Genomic DNA, 25,993 nt, shown 5'->3' with positions numbered 1-25,993 from the left:
TAAAAAAATTAATTAGTAATAATACCTACTTCAATATGATCGAGCATGACTAGATTCCTAATTTTCCGTTTAATATCTTGAAGTCCTCAGCTTGTTTCATAGAGCAAATTCTGCTGTAAAAAATTCAACTTATATGTGATGTAAAATATTGTTATAGAATTCCTAATGATGTTATTCTCGAGACAATATTAGATATGATCATTTGTAATGCAAGCCAGCCTCAAATTTTCCCCATCGAGAAGTTGGAAACTCGCAGTAACGCTGCAACATGTGCGTCACTATCGACCAAATTCGCAACTCTTACACAAGTGTTGGCTGATGCATTGCTAGTACATGCAACAACGATAGTCAAAACAGCTAGTCAATGCAATTATTTTAGACTAAATCTAGCCATCGCTGGCAAAAAAATTCACGAATTCACAATATCGCTACGATCATAAATATAAAATGAATAAATGTTGAAATTTTAAACAATGATCAATTTATAAATGTCACTATAGGCTTGAAACGCAGATCCTCAAAAAACTTAAAAGAGAAGAAAACTCTACAAAAATTCAACATATCTATTTTGAAACGTTTCGGAGTTGAAGAGAACAGTAAACGTTGTTTACTGTTCTCTTCCATACTTCAGCCATGCGTCCGAAGCTATATCAAGAGAATTAAAAGATTTGTTTTAGAAATACTTTCCGGACATTAAACTTCATATTTTGGTGAATAATTTTTAAATAGGCTCGTATTCTAGGTACAAAGATATTCTCCCTTCTCACATGCGATCGTCCCTAATTTATAAAATTAGTTATGTACGATGTGCATCTGCGTACGTTGGATTGAAGTCATGCAATTTTTACTGTAGGGTCGCTGAGCATAGAGGGAGGAGTTACAGGACTGGGCAGTTAATATCGCGCCCACCTCTTTCGGCTGTGCGCACTTACCCCGAACAGTCCAACGCTCCAGTGTCCGACACTGACTCTAAGGTTTTAGCTTATAGTTCTGGTGCTTCCGATCTGAGTATTTTAGAATCCTTATAAATTTTTAAAGAGAGGCCTAGCTTAAATGCAGCCTTTAGTTCTTATCCACTAGAAACTGCGAATATATAGATATTTACTTTATTACTCTGCCTTTTGCCTGTAAATTTAGGTTTTGAGCTTCTGTATTTTTTTTTTGAATACAAACTTTATTAACTTCCGATTGTATTTGTGTTCTAGATTTATCGAACTGACGACGGAGCTGGAGTCCGAAACGCTTTCAATAGAGATATGTGGAATTTTTGTGGAGTTTTCTTCGTTTTTAAATTTCTAATGATCGATGTAGACAAGTCGTATGACGTACGCAAAAAATTGAAACAGGTCACGTCAGTCAGAACTTCCTTAATTCAATATTCACTGGAAGGAGTTCTACTGAAAGGTATTGCGCGTGTTCGTATGAAAATGTTGTCTACTAATTAATCAGTGCGCAGCAGTAGACGACTACCTACTGAAAAAGAACTTGAGAAAATTGACGATTTCTCTGTTATGTACCCTCATCTTTTTAACCTATCGTCTTTGTACCCTATCGTCTTTTTACCCTATCATTTTTTTACCCTATAATCTCCACTGCCTCGAAAATATTATCTTGTAATCTGCGCTAATCACGACCAGGCCTCACAATCCAGGATAATTTTTGCTCATTAGCGAAAAATCATATGAAATGAGGAGCGATTTCACATAACTTTCAATGAAGCTGTGCAATTATCAGGGTATTCATTTTAATAATGAGCTCATGACTATTTCCTCACTGAAAATGTTTTCCAAAGATTAACAACTATATATGCTTTTCTTCAATTGGCCATCTAAAGCAAAAAACTTCGTTAAAAAGCCGTAGAAAATACATTGAATTTTCTTCTTGTACAATTTGACACCACAATTGGACGAATTTAGGATAAATATGAATCCCAAGAAACGCAGCACACTTTTAATTGTTAAAAATTTTACACACAATAACCAACAAAATTAAAGACGTACGAGACAATAAGCAACAATCGGACTAAAAAATGTCGAGTAAAATTAATTTCTCTGATTAAATCAAACCAACTGTTCTGGTTAAAAAGGAAAAGATAGGAAGCCTTGCAACGAAGTTAGATATTTGAGAATGCAGTAAAACAAAATAGATAGGCAATCCTTCACAACCTCACTGCAATCCGTACGTCAAGCAGATTACAATTAAATTGTCTGCCCAATACTGAGGAAATAAGAATTTTTTTTGCTAAGAGAATATGTATACGAACAGTCATAGTTTAAAATTCTTCACGTGAACATTGAATAACATTTTTGTTTTTAAACTTGGTATATAGTACATAATTCATCAACTTTATCAATTAAAAAATCTCGAATAAAAATAGAAAACACCCGTACGATCCATCAGGAATAAATTTTGAACATTGTAGCAGATGACAACGATAATTCCAGACAAATGACGTTGTAGCAACTTCTTATCAACGTTGTTTAAACGTCAGATTCCTGGTTGGCGTTACATGTAAAAAATTTGAAGAAAACGCTCGTGAAATTTTATTAAGGATTTGAATTTATTCAGTTACCACATGATGTTTAAAATGAAGGGCTCACCGCGAAAATGTATTATTTTAATTAACAAAATTACATATAAAACCTTGAAACATGACAGCGTTAACCTTCAAAAGTTAATCAGTAGATAAATAGTGAAGAAATGTTACATCGTTAAGGTTAAATCTTGAAACAAAGGCCTGTAAGGAAAGTTAGAAAAGTATCAGCGTTAAGGTATGAATTTAATTCAGTAATTAATCAGTTCCAGGGCCAAGAATTTTGTTCATTTTAGAACTTAGGAATTAAGAACAATCGTCTAGAGAATTCTTTAGGAGCAAGCCGGTGCTGATGCCGCGATCTTCAAGTTCTTTGTAGATTTCGTCGATGACGAACTGGGGCGGGTTTGGCTGTCTGGTCAGGATACGCAGAGTTGCTGTCGGGGGAAAGTCAATGTGAATAACAATACAATATATTAGTTAATGCATTACCTCACGTATTGCATACTATTGTTTACGTAATGCATTGCATACTATGGTTTACGTAATGAATTGCATACTATGGTTTACGTAATGCATTGCCTTCTATAATTCACTCAATGCATGAACTCACGTTCCCTAGAAAAGCAAGTAAGAACGATTTTTTATCTTCTTTTTGGATACGGCAAAAATTTTATATACATTGATATGCACTGCATTAACTGAATATTACATTTACGTAAGCAATGAAGTTTTCAAAATCTTCATCAGAAATAAAAGGCATTAAGATCGAATTCATTGGCTAAAGGAATGCAGTATTCAGGTGCGAAAGAAAATAACTAAAACAGCATGATTTGTTTTTTGGTGCTGTGATTGTGTCAGTTTATCCTGAATTAGTTGTTAAAGCTGTTCTTATTTTAGTGACCTGCCGTTGTCTTGATTAATAAGTGTTAGAACATAACACTTATGTTGCTTATTCTAGTTATATATATTGTGTTGTATTGCCGACAGAGCTGATTAGATTATGCAAGATCTCCTCAATAGGATTTTTTTTCATTTCGTTGTGCTGTGTTTTAAATCGTTTTTTTCTCATGCGCCTAAAGAATAACAAGAAGTGTCTTAAAAAATATGTGCAAGAAATTTTAACATAATTCACTAATGTATCTGCACACGAAGTATTAGTTAACAAAGTTTATGATAGATACTAACGGAAGTGGATGGCGACGAGGTTCGTGCAGTCCCAGACGATGATGAAGGCCGGGTCGGCCTTCAGCACATTGTAGTTGGGGGGCGTTACTTCTGTCCAGCGGCCGTCGACTGGGTAGAAGAGACGTCGAATGAACAATTAAATTTACAATTAAATTAAGAACATGGTAATATAATATAAATTGCAAGAAATATTCGCGCTCCACATGAAAGTCTGTAAATATTTGATAATTATAATCAACAGTATATATTCAAAGAAATAAACGATGAATAGAATGGGCTTGGTTCCTTACATGCGCCTTCAACGAAAGAGATGGAGAGCTTCGCTTCCAAATTCTTTGGGTCTGCAAACTTCATTTGACCCTTCACTGTGTTTTTGACGCCCCTGAAGGAAAATTTAAATATCAATATAATTGGGAAATATAAAATTGTATTTTTACAAAATTTCTACATTTAGCTGCGGATTTGAACACGTACAATTATGAATATTTCCTAACGAAGCGGACACGTTTGCTTGAAAATAATTTTCATAACTCTCGGGGTGTACATAGTCGTGTAAAAAACATGTAATATACAAATATTTTCTACAATTTATTCGCCCTACTCCTGAATCAAAAACGGAATATCTCAGAGCCGATTTGAATGGAGTATTTCTCAATAATTCGAATGAAAAATTCGCAAAGGGTTAAAGGAAAAATACTAAGATAATTTGTTTTTCAGTAGATCCTGCTAATGAATAACTATAGAAAAAATGTATATCATGTAGATAACCGTACTTTTCTCAGAAGCAAACGATTAATATTGCACAAACAATATTCTGCTGACTCACAAAATGATACGTTCTTGCTCGACGTTGAAGCGTCCAGGAATTATTATCGAGTACTTCTCCTTAGGACACCGGAACGCGACCTGCCCTAAGCCGACGTACGAGCTGTACTCGTACCAGTCTCCAACGAACTGCAGGGTGCGGGGTACAAATTTAATTATACAATACTCATAGAATTGATAAAAAATAAACAAGATCATACTTATCAATAATAAGTTATATTCCAATTTGTTATTAAATTATACAAGAACATACCCCAATTTTTCCCATAATATTGATCACCGGTTTTCTGAGATAAAAACGTTAGAACTTCACAGTCACATGGGAGGTTGTGGATTGCAAAATAATATGACAAAAACCTCACAACACTCGAAACTCAAAAATGACATGAAACAATTAACTTAAAATGTTCATATGTCATGATTGATTTACAAGGATTTTACAAGGAATTAATGTTGTATGCTTGCCACACGATAGCCAACGAGGTAAACATGCTGAGGCCGTTTGATTAAATATTATGATATTTAGGAGGATTTACATGGGAATTGAATGACGATGCTTATTTGTCCTGCACCGTACAAGAATTTTCTAATAAACTAAAATCTTTGCATCTGCAAAAATGAAAAATGATGTCTAAAATGAAATGATTTGATGCTAGAATCTGAAGTACAAATGGCAAAGCTGGTGCAAAATTTATGCTCAAACTCGTCAAAAAATTCTGCACCTAGATTTTGAACCTCAGTAAAATGAAGCTTCCACCACTCGACGATGTTGAATATTGGAATGCTGCTGTTTACGTCTTCGTAGATGAACTACCCACTTTGATATAAACCGAGGCAAACGTTTAATTGGCTCAAGAATTTAAATCAAATAAAAATCTTCCAAAATAACGGAAATTACCGAAGTCGTGTCGAAGCTGGTGGCAACGGGTTGGTTGGGGCAGCTTCCCAGGAACACGGTACCGTTCACAGACGCCAGACTCATAAGTGTGGCCACGAGGGCTCCTATAACTCGGCCGGTCTGATGCATAGCCATTATCCTGTAGAAATATTTGGACTAATGCTTTAATATTAGACAGGTTCCCTGTAAAGATAAAATTAAATCTATGTTGTTGTTATTTAAGATAGACTAAATCTCGCAGATATTCTATAAATGCTTGATGTACAAACATATGATCTTCGTTGCAAAAGTTGAACTTACGATTACGTTTTTCGTGTTGAAAATTCTTTAGATAAAAAATAGGGCGAGTGGCGATTTGAACATACTCAAGATTCAAACTCAACTCCCAAAATGAAAATACGAAAATACGGTCTTTAAAACCCCGAACTCTAGCAGACTTTAGACACGATCACTACTCGTTCAAGCCTGCGGGTAGAATGCCGCTAACGAATCTACTCCAAATCGTTCATAACTACGGAAATTTGCTGCAGGTGTTTTGAGTGCTATGCAGGGGCCTTTTTATTGGGTGGTACCCAGGTGTTCTGAAATTTATGGTATTGATTTGAAATGCATTGTTTGATTTCGATTCTTCCTAACTTCCCTTGTCCAACTTAAATAACTTGAAACATAGAGAAGCCTCACGCTAGTGCAGCTCAACAAAGGATATGTTTGCCGTACAGTCTACTATCAACTCAATCCAATGTTGCTGGGGGTTTTGCGCACGTTATGCATTAAATTAAGCCCGCACTTTAACCCAGCATGTTTTTTCGAGCATCGCAGGATTTCCCAGCGTTGCTCGATCAGTTATTCTCAGAAGATTTTAATAATAGTTTTCAATAATAGTTTTTTATAATAGTTTTTATAATAGTTTTTTTACAATAGTTTTTTAATAATAGTTTTTTAATGGTTTCAAAGCCCTGATAATTCACGTAAAATGGGGCTTGATTGAAGCTGGAGTCCTTTTCTCAATATTAATGGTTTCAATATTTGGTGTATTCTTCCACCACCGTACGGGTGATGTTCTCGTTGTGGGCCTCTATTAGGTGGTTCCCTGGTCCTCTTGACTGAAGGTGGCACGTGGGACGTCGGCTTAATGTTGTAGTTGTGAGCCCGACGTAGTCCATATTGGGGAGAAGTCTACAATCTTCTTTATTACAGGAAAATTTATAGATTACATTTGTCTCCTGGAGAAGTTTTTTTCCCTGAGGCTATTATTCATAGGAGTGTTTTGAATTTTCGTGTCTTTTAGTGAATCAATAGTTTTATTTTGTTATTATCAGTGGAGTTTACAGTAATATTATGAAAAATATATTGAAAGTTCCATTCATTTACTTTATAACCACTGTTCATTTGATTCTGGTTGAAGATAGTTATGACATTCATATTCGGCTTTGGTTTCTTGAAGAATCCATTTTGTTTGGATTGATTCTTCATAATTTCAGTATTCAGTTGAATAGAAATAAATACCACATTCAAATGGTTACCTTATACAAAGCATATCAAAGAGTTAAGCAGTCTCTCGTACAAATTACTTCAGAGGCACAATAGCAAATGCCGGAATAAACTTTAGATAAACTACAACAACAAATCAAAAACTGCATAAACTGCAACAGCAAAAACTTTGATAAACTGCAACAGCATAGCAAATCAAAAACTTTGACAAACTGCAACAGCAAAACCTTTGATAAACTGCAACGGCAAATAAAAAACTTTGACAAACTGCAACAACAAAAACTTTGATAAAGTGCAATAGCGAATCAAAATCTTTGATAAACTGCAACAGCAAATCAAAAACATTGATAAACTGCAACAACAAATCGAAAACTTTGATAAACTGCAACGACAAATAAAAAACTTTGACAAACTGCAACAACAAAGACTTTGATAAACTGCAATAGCAAATCAAAAACTTTGATAAACTCAAACAGCAAAAACTTTGATAAACTGCAACAGCAAAAACTAAGATAAACTGCAATAGCAAAACCTTTGATAAACTGAAACAGCAAATCAAAAACAAGTTATTGAAAAGAAACCTGATTAACAATCGGAGCGCGTACAAGAAACGAAGGTTGTTAATAAATATTAAGTGGATTCTCACAAAATTAGAGAAGAAAAAATCACAGGGAAATATCCTCAAATCATTGGAATAATATAAATAGGCTTAAACGAAGAAATGAAGGCTCTGAGTTTAAAAATTCTTTATCAAGATGAACTCAAAATTTCTAAATAAAGATATATATATAAAATAAACGGCAGATAATAATTGATAAATATAATTTTTCGATGTAGTAATCCAAATTATTGTGGAAAAAGTGAGTCACTTTCCATTTCCCGTTTAAGTGAACAGAAAATTTTGCATTACAATTACGCTAGTGCTTATACTAGCGTAAAATGTTTCTTAATTTATTATTCCTAAAACGTTTCACAATTTAGGAAATATTACGTAAGAGTTCGGCAATTTTTTTAAGTTTTTAATTTTCAGTAAAATTTCAGCTGAACCACGAGGAAAATTCCTCACTTCCGGTGAATCGATGCAGCTGCTAGCAATTAACAGCACCATGGCTGTGGGATCGCAGGCCACATATAGACGATGATTGGCCAGCGATATGCCGCCGAAAACTTCAAACGTAGGAAACGAAAACTTATTCATGCGTGTTCACGAGACGTACACCTGTGGCTCGAACGAAATATGAGGTTTTGTTAACAAAGACACGTGGGCGAGCTGTTCAATAGAAGCTATAACTACGAACATGTGTCATCTTATCGATCACAGTAAATTTTCTAACGTGAAGAATGGACAAAGACTTGTTCGGACAAAGACTTGTTTAAACAAAGACTTGTTTGAACAAAGAATTGTTTGAATAAAGACTTGTTTGAACAAAGAATACTTTGAACAAAGACTTGTTTTAACCAAGGCGATGCATGTTGAATTTTTGAGGAAATTTAACATAAATTTTCCAGTAATGTCTACTAAAAGAAGGAAATAAAATGTAATTTATTTAATTGGTTTCCATTGGATTTACTTCGAATGTAGGAGAATTTTTCCACAATTTATTTCGAGAATATTATTTATGAAAAACGCCATTGAAGATCATGGAGGAAAAATTCAATGAAAACTTATAGAAAAGTTATGTTCAAAGCAATGAGCACCTTTTCACCTGCAGTAACATAGACATTAGAAGAGCATGAAAGAGTATGTCATTGTTGAGGACTAAACGTTAGTTCTAATTTGATGTTTTAGATAAACGAACTTCACGGCCATTTTGGAATTTCTCGAATCAATTTTTTGACTAAAAATTTTACTATAAACTCTATTGATGGTCACAGAAAATACTCTTTCTATAAGAGAATGGGTGCTTTTTACCTTTCAATATTTTTACGATCAAATATTACCGTTCACCACACTACNAACGTTTTCACGCTACCAGCACAGTTTTCACTTACTTGTACTTACTGCATAACTCTTCGTGGTAGTGAAACTAGATCAGGGGAACACATTTATTTCAGTTAGAGACCAACACAAGAAAAACCGTGACTTAAGAAAAGAACTACGCGTCGCGGTCACGTCAATGTGTATCTCAGCTTTATGCTTCCTATTATACTACGGTACACCAACGCGATAAGTCGTTATTTCCCTTCAGTTTCGTCGCGTCATTGCTTATGCAGTTACTGATGCTAGTAGTGATGAAGTTGGTTGCTATTCCCTACAGTTCCGGTGCGTCACTGCTTGCAGTTACTGATGCTAGTAGTGATGAAGTTGGTTACTGATCCCTATAGTTTCGATGCGTCACTGCTTGCAGTTACTGATGCTACTAGTGATGAAGTTGGTTAATGATCCCTATAGTTTCGATACGTCACTGCTTGCAGTTACTGATGCTAGTAGTGATGAAGTTGGTTGCTATTCCCTACAGTTTCGTCGCGTCACTGCTTGCAGTTACTGATGCTAGTAGTGATGAAGTTGGTTACTGATCCCTACAGTTTCGATGCGTCATCACTATTTGCAGTTGTTCTGGTCGGTGATGCTAAGGCGTGTTGGGTCCAAGCCTTTGTTCCTGATGATGGTCAGAGTTTTGTTCACCAGCGCCTCCGACGGCTGCGGGTCGCGCGTGAGCACCCACATAAACTCTGAGGGAGGACACGCCAATTCATCAAATGAAAATGTCATGTTAATTCACAAATAGTTTTCGAGTGTGGCATATTGGTTGAAATTCCCATTCGAGTACGCTTAGAAAGATGAATTATCCATGCAAATTATTTCTACCCATAATTTTGAGTTGATACTCATATGATTGGACAAATTGTGGGAGAAATTGAAGGACATCTGTTTTTAACAAAACCTGAGATTAATATTTATATGTTTGGTAGTTTTTAATATTAATTATACCGGACTGATATCAATTATTTTTAAATTCATCTCTAAACACAGATCCACAATTAAATGAAACCTCTTAATGCAACCAAACAATAAGGCTAACTTATCATCATCACTAAACTCCACTGATAAGACGCTTAAAATGACCACTCTCTAAATAGTGAGGCGCTCAAAACTGAATACGAGAACACGTAGAGTTTAGTAGAAACTACAGTTAACTGGCACATAAAATAAAACAAGATTAGTGAGACTTTATAAATCAATGACAGAACAATAATGATAAAGTGAACAATTAAATCAACTCTCATATTCGATAAACCACGATCTTAACAGATCTACTCCGATTGCTTCATCTTGCACTATTATTTATATATTGATATACTATTATTTCATTTTTTTTACTATTGGGAAACAGGGTTGCCAAACGGTCTTTTTCCCGGACAAATTCCGCGATTTATTTTTTTTTTCAATTACGTTGGCCGGCTAAAATTTATGATAAGGGTTCTTCCTAATTAAATTAAAAAATGAAATTTTTACACCGGAAACTACAAATATAATAGTATATATTGAATTAAAGTCTTTTTTTGTTAGCGAATTTGGTCGTTTTTAAGCCATCTTGCAACCCTGAATCATGAACCACTACGTGCTGGAGAAATACATTTCGTGGTACGCATACGTACCACTTTGGAGTCAAAGTGTTAATAGAAAAACATTCATTAACGAATGCGAGAACACCTATAATAAAGTGGACTATAATAATATAAAAGGAAGCAAGATGTTATTAGTCTGGCGTTCATTAATGATTAAGTAAAGACGTACGAATGTTTGCTATGAGAGCGCTGGTGCAGCTCCAGACGACAGCGTACGAGTTGTAGTCTGTGTCCAGCACCCAGTAGTTGGAGTCCGTTACAGCGTTGGAGTTGTTAGCATCTGCAGACACGCAAATAGTGTAATAAATTATCAAATGTTGGAAAGATAAAAGTCATTATTTGAACTTGATTATTGTGGAGCGCATTAATATAACATAAAAATAATGGTAATTTAGGCCAAATGCAAAAATTTAGCTTGATGTAAAAAAATTCAATTTTACAATGATGAACGCATGTGGGAGAATTAACAGCATATGACTGACTGATTGTGAGAATGCATGAAGGAGAGGTTATTGCACGGTCGAATAAACCAGTATATACCTATGCGAAGTAAAGCTTTGAAATTGGAAAATTTAAAGAATTTAACTACAAATATATCAATTACATTGATATAAACTGTTGGGAATAAACTTCAATTGTTGGGAATAAATTTCAACATTATAAACGCATATAAGATCATCACACTATAATTATAGGCTAATGTGAGCTCCTAGATACTGACGTTCAATTGTTGGGAACAAAGTTCAATTGTTGGGAATAAAGTTCAATTGTTGGGAACAAAGTTCAACATTATTAAGACAGAAAAGACCACCACACTAAAATTACAGGCCAATGTGAGCTCCTAGACACTGACATGGCGTCGGAGAGGAGAAGGAGACTGAGAGCTTCCCTTCCCTGCTGCTAGGGTTGGCGAACTTGGCCTGCCCGACTACGCCGCTGGGCTTCCCGAAGCTGCGATAAATGAAAAAAATCACAAAGTTAATTAAAAATGAAGAACCTATTAAAGAAACAATGTAAAAAAGAATTAGCACATGGGAAATAAATTGGGTCATAAACCAAAAATTAAGTTTGAAAAATTGTTACGCCAATGGAAATAGATAATATTTATAATAAAATAACAATAAAAACGGACGAAAAATCAAATAAATTACACAGGCCAGCTGACGGAACACAAAAGGTTAGAGGAAGAAAAGACTGAGACGACAAATGCGATTCGTAAAGTTCAAACATTAGGAACTAAGATCCATGGATACATTGATAAATATAGATAATTAATTGATAACTCAACTCACAAGTTTAGTTGATTATTTTCAACCTTGATGAGCCCGTTGCCCGCGTCCGAGTATTTGGCAGATGCGCAGCGCCCGCCAAACTGGAAGATGGCGAAATACTTGCGGTTCTCGTACCACTTGCCCAGGTACTGCAAACCAGAAATATCCTCGTAAAAAATCTCATCATGTCAAATCTCTTATCGTAAAAATAAATCTCGTGATCTCCTTCGTAGAAATAAATCTCGTGATCTCTATCGTAAAAAGAAATCATCGTATCTCATATAATTTTTCAATGCCAAACTCATTCTGATAACCATGAAAAAACCTCAGGTGTTGAAGATTTTCTAACCTAACCTCATAAAATTTTGTTGTGTGTTGTGATAGCGCACTTCAAGTTTGGATGTTAAAGAAGAGAATATTTTCCATGAATTGGTCCAGAAACCAAAAGTAATTCAACTTCCATGAATTTAATGGAAATGTTCTTCAGCTTCATTTGTATCATTTAAATTGTCATGATCACTAGATAATTATGAGGATCGTGATGATTAGGTAGGTATAATAACGATCTTATATTATACGCCTACCTTATTGTTATAATAATAATTTGGTAGGTATAACAACTGGTGGAAGGAAGAGATTTTAAAATCAAATAAGCTTGAAAACGGAGCTTTTTTCCAATAAACATTCTTATATTTATGGACCGTGCAATTTCCGACTGATTAATACAATCGAAAGTTTTTCTAAAATTTCTGGCCAACTCAAGAAATGAACGAAAAATAATTTTTTTATGCCAAATGCTAAAAAATGTACCTTTTTCTGCGAATAGAAAATAACTGCACTAAATTGCAGGCAGTACTGTAATTTCCGAGTTTGAAATGATGATATTGTAGAATAATTTTATTCACCGTATTATATTCATAGAGTAAACGCGGCCATTATTCACCGTATTATTCACCGTATTATATTCATAGAGTAAACGCTGCCATTATTCACTGCTTGGTGGCTGTTTGAAAGTAAATATCATATTCTTTAGTTTGAAGGAGAAGAAAAAAGAGTTTTCATTTTTTTTCTAATCACCTGTATGAAGTTAAGTTTCAACAAGCATTTACATTAAATATGGAATTCAGCACTCTATTATATAAGTATTTTTCGTTTTTCGCCATTTATAAACCAGTAAATGATTTTCAAATAATCTCCATTTCGGAAAATGACTTAAAGTAAAAAATCTGAGGTTGCGTTTGCATATTATCAGGATTAACAACAGAATGTTAATAAAGCTGACGATCAAAAAACAATTGAGAATTCCTCCTATTCAATCGCCGTCCCTATAAGAACAAGATTGCTGATACTGGTGTTGATTATTTTATTGCAAATTGATGTATCTTCAGCACGTAATTTTATGCAAAAAATTAACGCGTACATTATTTTTATCTATTAAAACCAAAGTTTTATGGATAAAATAATTTTATTTTTTATAATAAGTTTTATGAATAATAATATTAACAATTTGTGAAATTTCTGTAATGCTAATTGGTGCTTGCATTCTGAAGACCGAAGTTTAGCTTGAATGTCAAACTGCTTAGATCGGCATATTTTAAAACATGTCTCATACCAAGGATCATTTCACGACAACAAAGAATATCAACAGGAGAAACCATGTTTGAAGTAGTTTCACTTTCGGTGAACTTGGCCGTTACGATCGAGCCGTTTCTCTGGCTAGCGCGGCATAGGGAACCAGTTTTTATGTCGCTAACCCAGCCTTGACGCACTCGCACTTGAGTAAAATATCAGTGAATTAATTGAGCACTAAGCATTCGGTTCTAAATGTGGAATTGAAATATTTACAGTTTATTATTTTCTGTTTTACATATTGATTCACGTTCCGTCGGTTGTGAGACGTGTTAGAAGAAATAGTCCGGTGAAGTGAAGGAAAAGAAAGCCTAAAAATCCCTTTAGTGTAGTAAAGCTTCTTATTTAATTTTAGATTCCAGTGTGATGAATTAATTCATAATTTGCTGGCTGTTTGGTATTAGCCTCTATAATTTGTAGAACAACATCAAAGCCAATTACTTGCTAGTGTAATTTATCCATCATGTGTGATTGAATATTACATAACAAATTAAGAGTCAGTATTGAATTACAATTATTTTGCTTAAAAGATTCATGCAAAAAATACTTGCTCGACAATTAGGAAACAGTTAGAGGAAGACTTGGGTTACCGAGGTTTATTACCGATTTATTTAAATTTCGAGCTTGACCCATAGGTCAAGCGGAAATGAGCTAATTGTATTATACTTTTTGTATCACCCTTTCTTAAAGGAGAATTCAAATTTAAATGTGAGGCCAATGAGACCTAACTGACCGATTGGGTTTTTAATTACCAATGACATGGATCCAAATCACTTTAAGGAAAATAACATGAGCCGATTAACAATATTGAATAAATATATCAGTATTATTATAAAATAAATAACAATTTACTCACTTTTTTGGCGTCGAGGTTCGACACCACGGACGGGTTGGGACACTTTTTAAAGAACAGCTCTTGTGCCTGCGCGGCAATGCTCAGCAAGCACACGATCATCAACACAAACTTCAACATTTCTGATGATATTTCTGCTAATTCAACGACTATATATTAAATCAAAATAATTTTCTGAAAAATTACAGAATGTCATTCATGGAATTTCATGTCAAATGCAAACAATAGGAGTTGTCTTAAATAAGCTTCACTCGATCTGATTTATTTTGTTTGTTGAAATCATTGAATTTCACGCTTATTTTTTACAATTATTATTTAAATTATTAGAGATTACGCCCTATTTACAGAGGTTTGCCCTACACCGGCACTCCAGCATGCATTACATGTTAGCAATTGACTGTAAAAATGTTGTTATTTTTATTAATTAAAGATTTTAATTTATTTTTATTTTATTAAAGATATAATTTCCGCTAAAATTTATGTTGTTATGGTGATTCATAACAATTGAAATGCCAGCAATCATCAATCACTTCATTTATTAAAAAATGTGTAGCGTTCTATTCTCCTCGATTGTATAAACAGAAATCTTAAAATTATACTGATTGATTTATAACTAATACTGAATTATGACTACTGAAATGTTAAATGCACGCCACGAATATAATGAATATTTTTATTCGAGTCTATTTCGGCTTCAACAAATATCTTGCCAAACTGATCAATAGTGAATGGGAGACTAAATATATAACACGGCACAGATTTAAAGCAACTATATTAATTAAAAAAAAGTAAGAGTAATTTAATAGTAAATAGTATAGTAATTAAAAAAAATAATAATGACTGTGCTTTAACAAAATATTTATGGGAGTGTGGAGTCCTGCCACGCTTGTCTGCATGCATCTAACGACAGTGAAATTATCGTGCATTATGACTCAAGGTTTGTGATCAGAAACCATGTCAAAGGAAAGCTTCTCCGCGACTCGGCGATTAGGTGGCAACACAAACTGGCATATCGTGTGAATCATAATGCTTGAACGGATTTTTTTTACACGATTGTAAACCGTATTTGTTCAAAATTTATGCCACAGGGTGGATATCTAAGTTCATTAATTAAATTTTTCTTTAACCATAAGATAAAAATTCCTTGACCATAATTCTGGTTATTTGCAAACCCATAATTAAAAACTGAATTTGTAAATGCAAAAAAAAAAAAAAAAAACAATAATTCTGACATTGTCAGTCGTCATTTGACTGCGAAAGCGTGGTGACAACAAATTACAACTATTTTTAAATCTCTTATTAGCTATGACTAACGCTATCTAAAGGTAAAATTGTAACCTAGGCCTGATATATAGATGCCCAATCGAACTTGCTGTGTGGTATATCAAGGCAAACTCGCGAGTTTGCTTTAATATTTCGTAGGTTTATTATTTGCCAAGTGCATTCACATATCTGAACTGCCGAAATAAATTCTAAGTTTTATATAAGGAATAATCTTGCCTGGCCTCCAACTTGACCGTGTGGACACACCGAGATGACTGACACCCTGACCTTGTCTACAGCCTTATTTATAGAATGACGAGCCTCCGAGCCTACGCAGGAACCGTTGTCTGTCGGTCATAATTTATTCGTTTTTCAATGAGAAGTATGATATGAAGCATTCTATGTATAGTAATGTCTCTTAAAATTCATTATGGGACAGATTATGCAAAATAATTTCATTTGAGAGAGACGATTCAACTTTGCACTTATTTCAATACTATGAAGTTTGAAACAATCAAAGCAAGAAGGATTCTATGCAAATGTTGTACAAGTAAGGTTCAAAATGCCAGTATTTGTAATGCATCGACGATGCTTATCAAATGTGGCCTGTGCTTACGTTGTGCGTGTAAATTCATTGATAATGAAAATGTATTTCTTGCATCGAAAACAGTGAATAACAGTAGCAAGTAATTGCTAGACTTGTGTATATACGATCGTCGTTCCTTAAACTTTCCGTCACCAACTTAACGAGAATATTTGTTTATTCACGAAAGTGCATTTATTATTCAGTGCATTTCAGATGAGCCTTATTCTACCTGCAGGTGCATAATAGCCGCACTAACAACACTATTCACACAGAGCATTCATGCTTGTATGAGCAGGTAAAACAGGTGGCAAGAAGCCGCTCAAGGTTATGAATGCAGCTTTTTGGAACATGAACATGAAAAAAGTGAAAGGCTCATTAAACCTTTACAGGATCATAATAAAAACGAAACAAGTGCATGGCGAAAAGTACTGTATGTGTATGACTGACCTCGAGTTACGTAACTCACGTAGCACGTTACATAACCCCAGAATAATTCAATATTATTTATTTTAATTTTCAATATCAAAACAGAGTAGGCTAACGAGAGTTTTTTTTAAATGACGTACGAAAATTCTAATAAATATCATGGAAAAGTTTAACAATCTAATGGATACTTCACTTTTTAATGTAACAACTTAATTCTTTCACGGATTTATTATATCCGGACATCTCCACTGTTGAAAAATAAAATATGATAAATTGAATTAAAAATATTGTTACTCGAGCCAAGAAGGAATTGCAGTTCGTCCGTTACCTTCGTTTGCGATGACCACGCAGATTCACGCGGTGATTGTTTGGTAGCGCTGCTTGTCATGTACGGTTCTTTCCGTGTTAACCGAATATACAATAATATTCAACACTACGAGAACACGACGTATTATCTTTAATATTAATCCAACAACGTTTGTAAACCAGAACTGATTTATTCAGAAAATAAAATTAATTATCAACCAGACATTAGAAGCTGCATTCGCACAGCAAATGGTGACTGAATCATCAATATCGCTGAAATACACTGTTAGAAAAATTACCGTTAACGGTATTACCGGCGTTTCAGTGGCCGGTCGCAACGTGAAAAGAAACATCGCGTCGCCGTTTTTATTCTAATTTTACGCTAGAAAACCGTAAAACATCTGATAATAACGGCGAAACAGTTTATTTTCACGGGGCGACCGGCCACTAGAACGCCGGTGGGACCGTTTTTTCACCGTTTTTTCTAACAGTGTAGCGACAACATTGAAAAAATCCATCCTGTGCTTATTTTCCCACACTGAACGCATCATGGTAAACCCAATCAGAGAAAACACAAGTGCTTAATAACTCAGAACGAAAAACTGATGAAGCTGACTAGATAATCCTCACATCAACATGTCTGAATCAGGACGACGTGGTGAGAGCAAAGCGATTCAATCAATAGAAAACGAGAACAGGCCTCACGAGGGCAAAAAAAATTAAAATTTGTCATCAATGACGTCATGGAAATTTAACCAAAATACTATTTCATTTAATTTTCAAGTCAGTTTCGAATTGTTCTAACTACATAAGTCGAATTAATGTTATCGGGAACATGCAAGCATGACACTTTTAATTGGGTCCTCATTGCGTCAAAGCGACGTTTGGGAATTTCTTAGAGACCTTCACCCAACCCTAGATCCATTTAACCGAATCTGATCTAACTTTAACGAGGTTCGCGGTCAGTATAGCCACGAGTTTTCTTTCTTTTCAAAAAATCGTTTCAATTAATATAACGGCTGATGTAAAGTCCGGCCGGCTCTAGCGAGGTTATGATGGCAACTGACATCAGAGTTGCGTCGTGGTCTTCATTTATTGATAAAACTCATTCAAAAAATCAAATCAATCATTCTCAATGAAAACTTGCCTTAAATTGAGCCTTTTTCAATGATTTAGATGGCACATTCCAATTCGCATAGATTATATCCAATCCACTTCAATTTTTAAGCAAAAATTAGGCTTTTGGTTATTCGTCGGGCGGCACTTCGTTACTATTCATGAGTTTTATTTTTCTTCTTCATATGTAGGGACATGGGGGGCAACCCAACATCCTGAATAAACATATAATATAATTCTTCATGCGTTCTCTTATAACAAAAATGGATTTAGAGTTTATATATAACTTATATAATAGTTTAAATGGATTGCGTTAATTGAGGCAGTTAAGTTTTGAAGAATCTCTGAGGAAAATATGGGTTCTCGTGTAAAATAAATTGTACCGTCGGTGCCAATGGCCGTCTATTTACCCTAATTTTCATTCATATTCACGGAAATGCATTGAATGAATCCACATCTAATTCAATTTAACAAGTTAATTGCTTCAGTGCAAGTCAGGGAATTGTCAGCATAAACAAAAATTTCGATGCAAATAGGTCACAGCGTTTAAAAATTAGGAAATGTATCAAATAACTATTTACAATACATTATGATCGTGCCTGAAGTTATAACATTTTGCAGTTAATTTTGATCGTTTTCATCTCCTTTTCGGTTTGTGCAACGACTTCCTTCCTGTAGCTAACCATACGCCTGATCGAGCGTGACTGGAATTAACGCGCCCGCCCATCGCAGTTCAACGGGATTGCTGTTTTTTTCCTTTAATTGTTGATGGTTTTTTCCTTGAATTTTTTAACGTTAAATGATCGCGTTTTTCGCTGTTGCCTTCCGTTTTGAGACACATGGATGGGTGGTTTTTCTAAATAAATATTAAATTTTTATTGATAATGCATAGAATTTTTTTTGTCGAGTAGAGGAAGATTTTCACTCAACATTTTCATCGGGAGCACAAGATGAGACTTTTTTCTGCTCAGCGTATGACACATATATGTTATTTTTCTATCGTGCCATCATTAGGGCATTGGATGGCTTTCTTTGCTTGCTGAGCCAGCAAAATACGTAGGACTCTGTTTTACGCCAAATTGGACACAATACTTACTTTGTGCTTCATATATTTTTAGCGTATTGTGTAAGAAGGACCAATTTTTATGACTGTTAGCAGTATGTTGCGCACTCGACAACTTTTTAATGTTTTTATTTTGAACAACGAAAAATCAAGTCTTCTGCTTCATGTCAAAAAGTAAAAAATTAGTTCATGTGTAGCTAGTGTGAGTTAGGGTAGATTTAGATTTGTTGGTAGAAGGATGACAAAGTCATGCGTGAAATTTATTTAATAGTCATCAAACACACAAAATAAAAAATACAAAAACTAGTCATAGTCATGATAGGTGAAGTTATAATGATAGTTATGTTCCTTAAATACTGTTCATAACTATCTTATGCCCCCAGCAGATTCTAGAATGCATAATGCACCCAAAAATGCACTATGCCCTCGAATAAATTTTTGAATACATAGTTATGGATGTAATTACACCTATGGATGTATTTTAATCCGTAAAACGCATCCTCGTGATCCGCGTCCTCAGAAGCAGAGATCTTGTTTGCTGACGTCCAGCTTGCTGGTGTCCAGCCCGCGGTCCGTTATCACGCCGAGCACCTTCGTGATGATGGCTTCAGGTACAAATAGTTTTCGAGTGTGGCATATTGGTTGAAAATCCCATTCGAGTATGTTTAGAATGATGAATAATCCATACAAAAAAGTTCTATCCATAATTTAGAATAGCTCCCCATATGATAGGGCAATTTATTATTGAAATTAAGGGACATCTGCTTATAAGAAAACCTGAGATTCATACTTACATGTATAAGAGCTTTAAATATTAATTAACCCGGAACGATATTAATTATTATTAATACCAACACAATGCAAAGGTGGCACAATTAAACGAAACCTCTTAATGCAACCTTAATGCAGACTCACTTATCTTCACCACTAAACTCTAGTGATAGGACGTTTACAATGTTCATTCTCTTAAATAGTGAGGCGTTCAAAACTGAATACGATAACACGTAGAGTTAAGCGAACACTACACTAAACTGGCACATAAAATGAAGTAAGATTAGTGAAAGAACGGTCAGTACGAAAATATATAAATGAAGGTCAGAACGAAAATAATAGAGTGAACATTTGATGAACCGCTATCTTAATAAAAAGGCGTTTATTAATTTATGCATCAACACCTATAATAAAGTGGACACATCGGTAAAGTGGAATTTAAAAGGAAGCAAGACTTTATTAGCATATGGCGTTCATTTATGATTGATGGAAGACGTACGAATGTTTCCGAAGAATTCGCTGAGGCAGTTCCAGACGATAGCGTAGGACTTGTAGTCGGTGTCCAGCACCAAATAGTTAGGGTTCGTCACTGCGGTGGAACTGTTGGCATCTGTAGACATGCAAATAGTGTAATTAATTATAATCAATTATCTAATGTTGGAACGATTCAACCAAAGTTAAATTCAATGTTTTAACTTAGTTGTTGTGCAGCGCATTAATGCAAGATAAAAATAGTGGTAATTTAGACCGGAGGTAAAGATTTAACTTGATTAAAAAATTGCGATTTTAGAATATGGGCGCAGTGACATTAACAGCATTAACAGCATATAACTGACATTATGAGAATGCATGAAGGAGATGCTATTGGATGGACGAATAAACCAAAATATGCCTGTATGAAGTGAAGCCTTGAATTTAGAATATCTAAAGAATTAAACTGGCATTGATATATCATTGGGAATAAAGTTCCATATAATAAACGCATAAATGACCACCACACTATAATTATAGGCAAATGCGTGCTCCTAGACACTGACATGGCGTCGGAGAAGAGAAGGAGACTGAGAGCTTCCCTTCCTTGTTGCTAGGGTTGGCGAACTTGGCCTGCCCTACTACGCCGCTAGGCTTCCCGAAGCTGCGATAAATGAAAAAAATCACAAAGTTAATTAAAAATGAAAAGCAATGTTAATAAAGAAAACATAGACAATAGAAAATTAGCACATGGAAAATAAATTGGATCATAAATAAAAAAATTAAGTTTGAAATAATGCAACGCCAATGGAAATAGATAACATTTATAAAAAAGTAGCAATAAAAATGTACAAAAAATGAAATAAATTACACAGACCGACTGACTCTTACAGAACACAAAGGGTTAGAGGAAGAAAAGACTGAAACAAAAAAATGCGCTTCATAAAATTCAAACATTAGGAACGAAGCTCCATTGATACATTAATAAATATAGATAATTAGTTGATAACTCAACTCACATATTTAGTTGATTATTTTCAACCTTGATGAGCCCGTTGCCCGCGTCCGAGTATTTGGCAGATGCGCAGCGCCCGCCAAACTGGAAGATGGCGAAATACTTGCGGTTCTCGTACCACTTGCCCAGGTACTGCAAACCAGAAATCTCATGGTAAAAATCTCATCATATCAAATCTTATATCGTGAAAAGTAATCTCTTTATCTCTATCGGTGGCAGGGTGGCCCAGTGGTTAAAGTTCAGAGTACCAAGATTGGAGCAGAGAGGCGCGGGTTCGATCCCAGCTCTGAGCGCCAGTTTCTGGTCAGAATCGGCAAGGAGGCCGGGCGGTTAAGCACAGCATAATTGTAGCAGTGAGTTGCGAGTTCGAGACCGCAAAATGCTGTGAATGTTCTGCGATGTTAAGAATCGGCGACAGGCCTACGGCCTACTAAACGCTGAAACAGCTATTATTATTATTATCGTAAAAATATTTTTACCTGTATCATAAAAAGAAATCATTGTTTCTCTTACCGTTTTCCCATGCCAAACTTATTCTCATAAACGAAGGAAAATTTCAAATTTTGAAGATTTTATCAAATAACGTGTTACCTACTCATAAAATTTTGGTGTGTTGTAAAAGCGTACTTCAAGCTTGTATGTTAAAGAAATAGAGATAATACTCCATGAATTGGTCCACAAATCAAAAGTAATTCAACTTCCATGAATGTTTATGAAAATTTTGATTAGTTTTACATTAGTACCATTTGAATTGATCAGTAGATATTAAGAGGATCATGAAGATTAGGTATAATAACTGTTGGAAAGAAGAGATTCTCCAATCAAATAGATTTGATAGCGAAGCTTTTTATCCCAATCAACAATCTTTCATTTATAAACTGATGTATACTATATTTTCGACTGATCAGCAAAATCGGAATTTTTTCTAAAATTTCGGGCCTAACTCAATAAAATGAACAAAAAAATATTTTTTTGGACAAACGCTAAAAATGTACGTTTTTTCATTGAATGGAAAAGAATTGTAGTGAATTGCAGGCAGTATTGTAATTTCCGACTTCGAAATTAGGACATTGTAGAGTAATTCTTTAAAATCATTTGGCTGAATTTTACAAAATGAATTTTAAGAAAATTAAAACTTTTGCAAAATGAATTTTACGAAATTAATTTCACAAAATGAATACACAAAATTAATTTTGGTAGCTCCGTGCAGTAGCAGTTTTTAGCGCATTTTCTCATTCATGGAAAAATGCCCTATTGTGCTCGCCATGTCCGTCTGTCTGTCTGTCTGTCCGTCTGTCCTTCTGTCCGTCTGTCCGCCAGTCCGTCCGTGACCTCAAGTTTTCGTCGACGAGAAAATGCGCTCTCTGTCACTCACTGCAGTGAGTACTGAGTTATATTTTTTTTAATCATTGCGCTCATGCAGTAAAACAAATGCCTCTGACCTCACATACTTTTTTGTTGGCACTATCGTTTCTTTTAGCGTCTTGTTAGTAATGTTTTTGGCCTCTAAATATACTTGGCATGCTGTTTTGAATTTCTCTCAAGTTTAGAAATGCAAACGCTTGCGACAAACTTGTACTTGTGTGAGAAAAAAGTCAACTTGTCCTTGATTATTCGAATAACCTTAATTACTCCGTAATATCTTCATAGAAAATAAACGCTAACTTTATTACCTTCTTGGTGGCTGAATGAAGGTAAATATTTTATTCTTAGGTTTGAATGAGAAGAAAAATAAATTATCATTTTTTTCTCTAACGTTCTAATCACCTGAATGAAGTTTAAACTAGTATTTGCGTGAAATATGGAATTATGCACTCTATTACATTAGTATTTGGCGTTTTCGCCATTTGCACACCAACAAATGATTGTCAAGAAATCAGAATTTCGGAATTTAAATATAGGCGAAAAATCTGATGTTGCGTTTGGATGTTATCAGCTATAACAACATAATATTAATGAAGCTAACGATCGAAAAAAACAGTTGAAAATTCTTCCTATTCAGTCGCCGATTGCTTACAAGATTGCTGAAATCTGGGTTGAATATTTTATTGCAAACTGATATATTTTGAGCACGTGATTTCATGCAAAAAAATGAACGCGTATACATTTTTGTCTCATAAAACCAACGTTCTATAAATAACATACTATGATTATTAACAATTTATGGAATTGATGGAACGTCAATTGGTGTTAGCATCTTGAAGCCAGAACTTTAGCTTGATCTTCAAACTGCTTACGTTGACATATTATAAAACATAACTCATACCAAAGTTCCATTCACGGCAACAAAAAATATCCATGGGAGAAACCATGCTTGAAGTATGTAGTTTCACTTTGGTGAACTTGACCGTTACGATCGCACCTTTTCTCTGTTTAACGAAGCATTGGGGACCAGTTTTTATGTCGCTAACCCAGCCTTGACGCTCTCGCAGTTGAGAAAAAAATCAGTTAAACAGTTCAGCGCTAGGTATTCAGAACTAAATGTGGAATTTAAATATTAACATGTTTTTAATTTTTAGTAATTGACACACGTTCCGTCAATTGTGCGACATGCTAGAAAAAATATAACTCAGTACTCACTGCAGTAAGTGACAGAGAGCGCATTTTCTGGTCGACGAAAACGTGGTCACGGACAGACAGACAGACAGACAGACGGACATGGAGAGCACAATAGGACATTTTTTTCCATAAATGAGAAAATGCGCCAAAAATAGGCCGGTGAAGTGAAGGAAAAGAAAGCCTACTAATCCCTTTTGTGTAGTGAAGCTTCTTATTTAATATAAGCTTCCAGTGTGATGAATTAATTCATAATAATTTGCTCGTTTTGTGATATTAACCACTACAATTTGTAGAACAATAGTAAATATTTTACTGGTGTTATTTCTCAATAAAGTGTAATTAAATATTACATCACAGATTGACTTAGTAATAAATTACAATTTTTTGCCTAAATGATTCATACAAGAAATAATTGCTCGACGATTAGGGCTCAGTTATAGAGGAAGACTTGGATTAATAAGGTTAAATTACCGGTTTTATTCAAATCTTAGTAGGTCAAGCGGAAATGAGCTAATTACGAGTACATTATACTTTTCGTATCACCCTTTAGTTAAAGACGAATTCAAATTTAAATTTGCGGTCAATGAGACCTGACTGACCGATTGGGATTTTAATTACGATTGATGTGGACCAAAATCATTTTAGGGAGAATTACACAAGACGATTGAAAATTTTGAATTAATATGTCAGTAACATTATAAAATAAATCATGGTTTACTCACTCTGTTGGCGTCGAGGTTCGACACCACGGACGGGTTGGGACATTTTTTAAAGAAGCTTAGCTCTTGTGCTTGCGCCGCAATGCTCAGCAAGCACACGATCATCAACACACACTTCAACATTTCTGATGAGATTTCACTCTAATTCAACGACTGTAAATTAAATTAAAACAATTTTCTGAAAAATTACAGAATATCGTTACATTACAGAAAAATCTCACGTCAAATGTTTTCAATAGCTAGGAGTTGTCTTGAATAAACTGCACTTGATCTGATTTATTTCGTTTGTTATTGGCATCGAAGTTCACGTTTTCCTTGTTTTAATTGACGGTGAAGTTTCAGAAAACTATAACTATACTATATATATATAACTATACTATATATATAACTATACTATACAGATGTCCGCCTTATATACCGGCCATCAGTGCACTCCGGCATGCATGACATAGTGGCTAACATGTATAGACTAAAATCACCTTAACATGAGCAATACTATAAAGATATTATATCCGAAGAAAATGTATTTCGTTATAAGAATTCATAACAAATGAAATGCCAACAATCATCAACCACTTCCTTTAAAAATAGTATAGCGTTATATTCTCCTCGATTGTATTAACAGAAGTCTAAACATTTTAATGATTGATTTATGACTAATACTTGAATATGACTACTGAAATATTATATATAGTCACGAATGTAATGAATGTTTTTATTCGAGTGTATTTCGGTATCAACAAATATCTGGCTAGGCGGTCTCAACAATGAATGGGAAACTAAATATATAGCACGGCACGGATTAAAAAGCAACTGGTACTGAATGTGCTTTATACTGTATATACTGTATACAGTATAAAGTTTATACTGTATATACTGTATATACTGTTTATACTGTACTGTTTATACTGTTTATACTGTTTATACTGTTTATACTGTTTATACTGTTTATACTGTTTATACTGTTTATACTGTTTATACTGTTTATAGACATGCCGGCGACATGTTTACACGTAGTTATATGCATCGTTTATAGACATGCCGACTGTTTATAGACATGCCGGCGACATGTTTATACTGTTTATACTGTACTGTTTATACTGTTTATACTGTATATACTGTATATACTGTATATACTGTATATACTGTATAGCACGGCACGGATTAAAAAGCAACTGGTACTGAATGTGCTTTAACAAAATATATCTGGGAAGGTGGTAGTGTAGTGTTAAGACATTTTGTGACTTTCATTTTGTAATAAAATTATAATTTTATTTAATTTTATTATTTTAATCAATTTTTATTAAATTAATAATTATATTTAATTGTATTTATTTTATTAAATAAAATTATAATTATTTTAATCAATTTTTATTAAATTAATAGTTAAATTTAATTTTATTTATTTTATTAAATAAAATTATAATTTTATTAAAAAAT

The 25,993-nt window shown here is 34.3% G+C and overlaps 2 protein-coding genes across 5 annotated transcripts; both read right to left on the bottom strand.

Moving 5' to 3' along the window:
- Positions 1-1,935: 1,935 nt before the first annotated feature.
- Positions 1,936-5,950, bottom strand: LOC108678389 (apolipoprotein D). Its single transcript, XM_018166805.2, has 5 exons — positions 5,445-5,950; positions 4,548-4,675; positions 4,012-4,103; positions 3,722-3,829; positions 1,936-2,970 (listed from the first exon to the last, which is right to left on the bottom strand). Exons 1-5 carry the CDS (start codon positions 5,577-5,579, stop codon positions 2,840-2,842), a joined length of 594 nt encoding a protein of 197 aa, XP_018022294.1. The 5' UTR covers positions 5,580-5,950; the 3' UTR covers positions 1,936-2,839.
- Positions 5,951-8,969: 3,019 nt separating this feature from the next.
- Positions 8,970-24,757, bottom strand: LOC108678386 (apolipoprotein D). 4 transcript variants are annotated; one of them, XM_018166800.2, is made up of 6 exons: positions 24,557-24,757; positions 21,280-21,407; positions 20,827-20,924; positions 20,289-20,399; positions 9,456-9,608; positions 8,970-9,254 (listed from the first exon to the last, which is right to left on the bottom strand). In XM_018166800.2, the coding sequence occupies exons 1-5, from the start codon at positions 24,674-24,676 to the stop codon at positions 9,478-9,480; spliced, it is 588 nt and encodes a 195-aa protein (XP_018022289.1). In that variant the 5' UTR covers positions 24,677-24,757; the 3' UTR covers positions 8,970-9,254; positions 9,456-9,477. The 4 variants fall into 4 exon arrangements, with proteins under 4 accessions (XP_018022289.1, XP_018022288.1, XP_018022290.1 ...); XM_018166799.2 differs by having other exon boundaries at positions 8,970-9,608; XM_018166801.2 differs by lacking the exons at positions 20,289-20,399; positions 20,827-20,924 and adding exons at positions 10,675-10,785; positions 11,359-11,456 and having other exon boundaries at positions 8,970-9,608.
- Between the last annotated feature and the right edge of the window lie 1,236 nt (positions 24,758-25,993).

Source organism: Hyalella azteca, unplaced genomic scaffold (genome assembly GCF_000764305.2).
Source record: "Hyalella azteca isolate HAZT.00-mixed unplaced genomic scaffold, Hazt_2.0.2 contig4976, whole genome shotgun sequence".
Classification (NCBI taxonomy): Eukaryota; Metazoa; Arthropoda; class Malacostraca; order Amphipoda; family Hyalellidae; genus Hyalella; species Hyalella azteca.
This window is presented reverse-complemented; position numbering and strand designations above follow the sequence as displayed.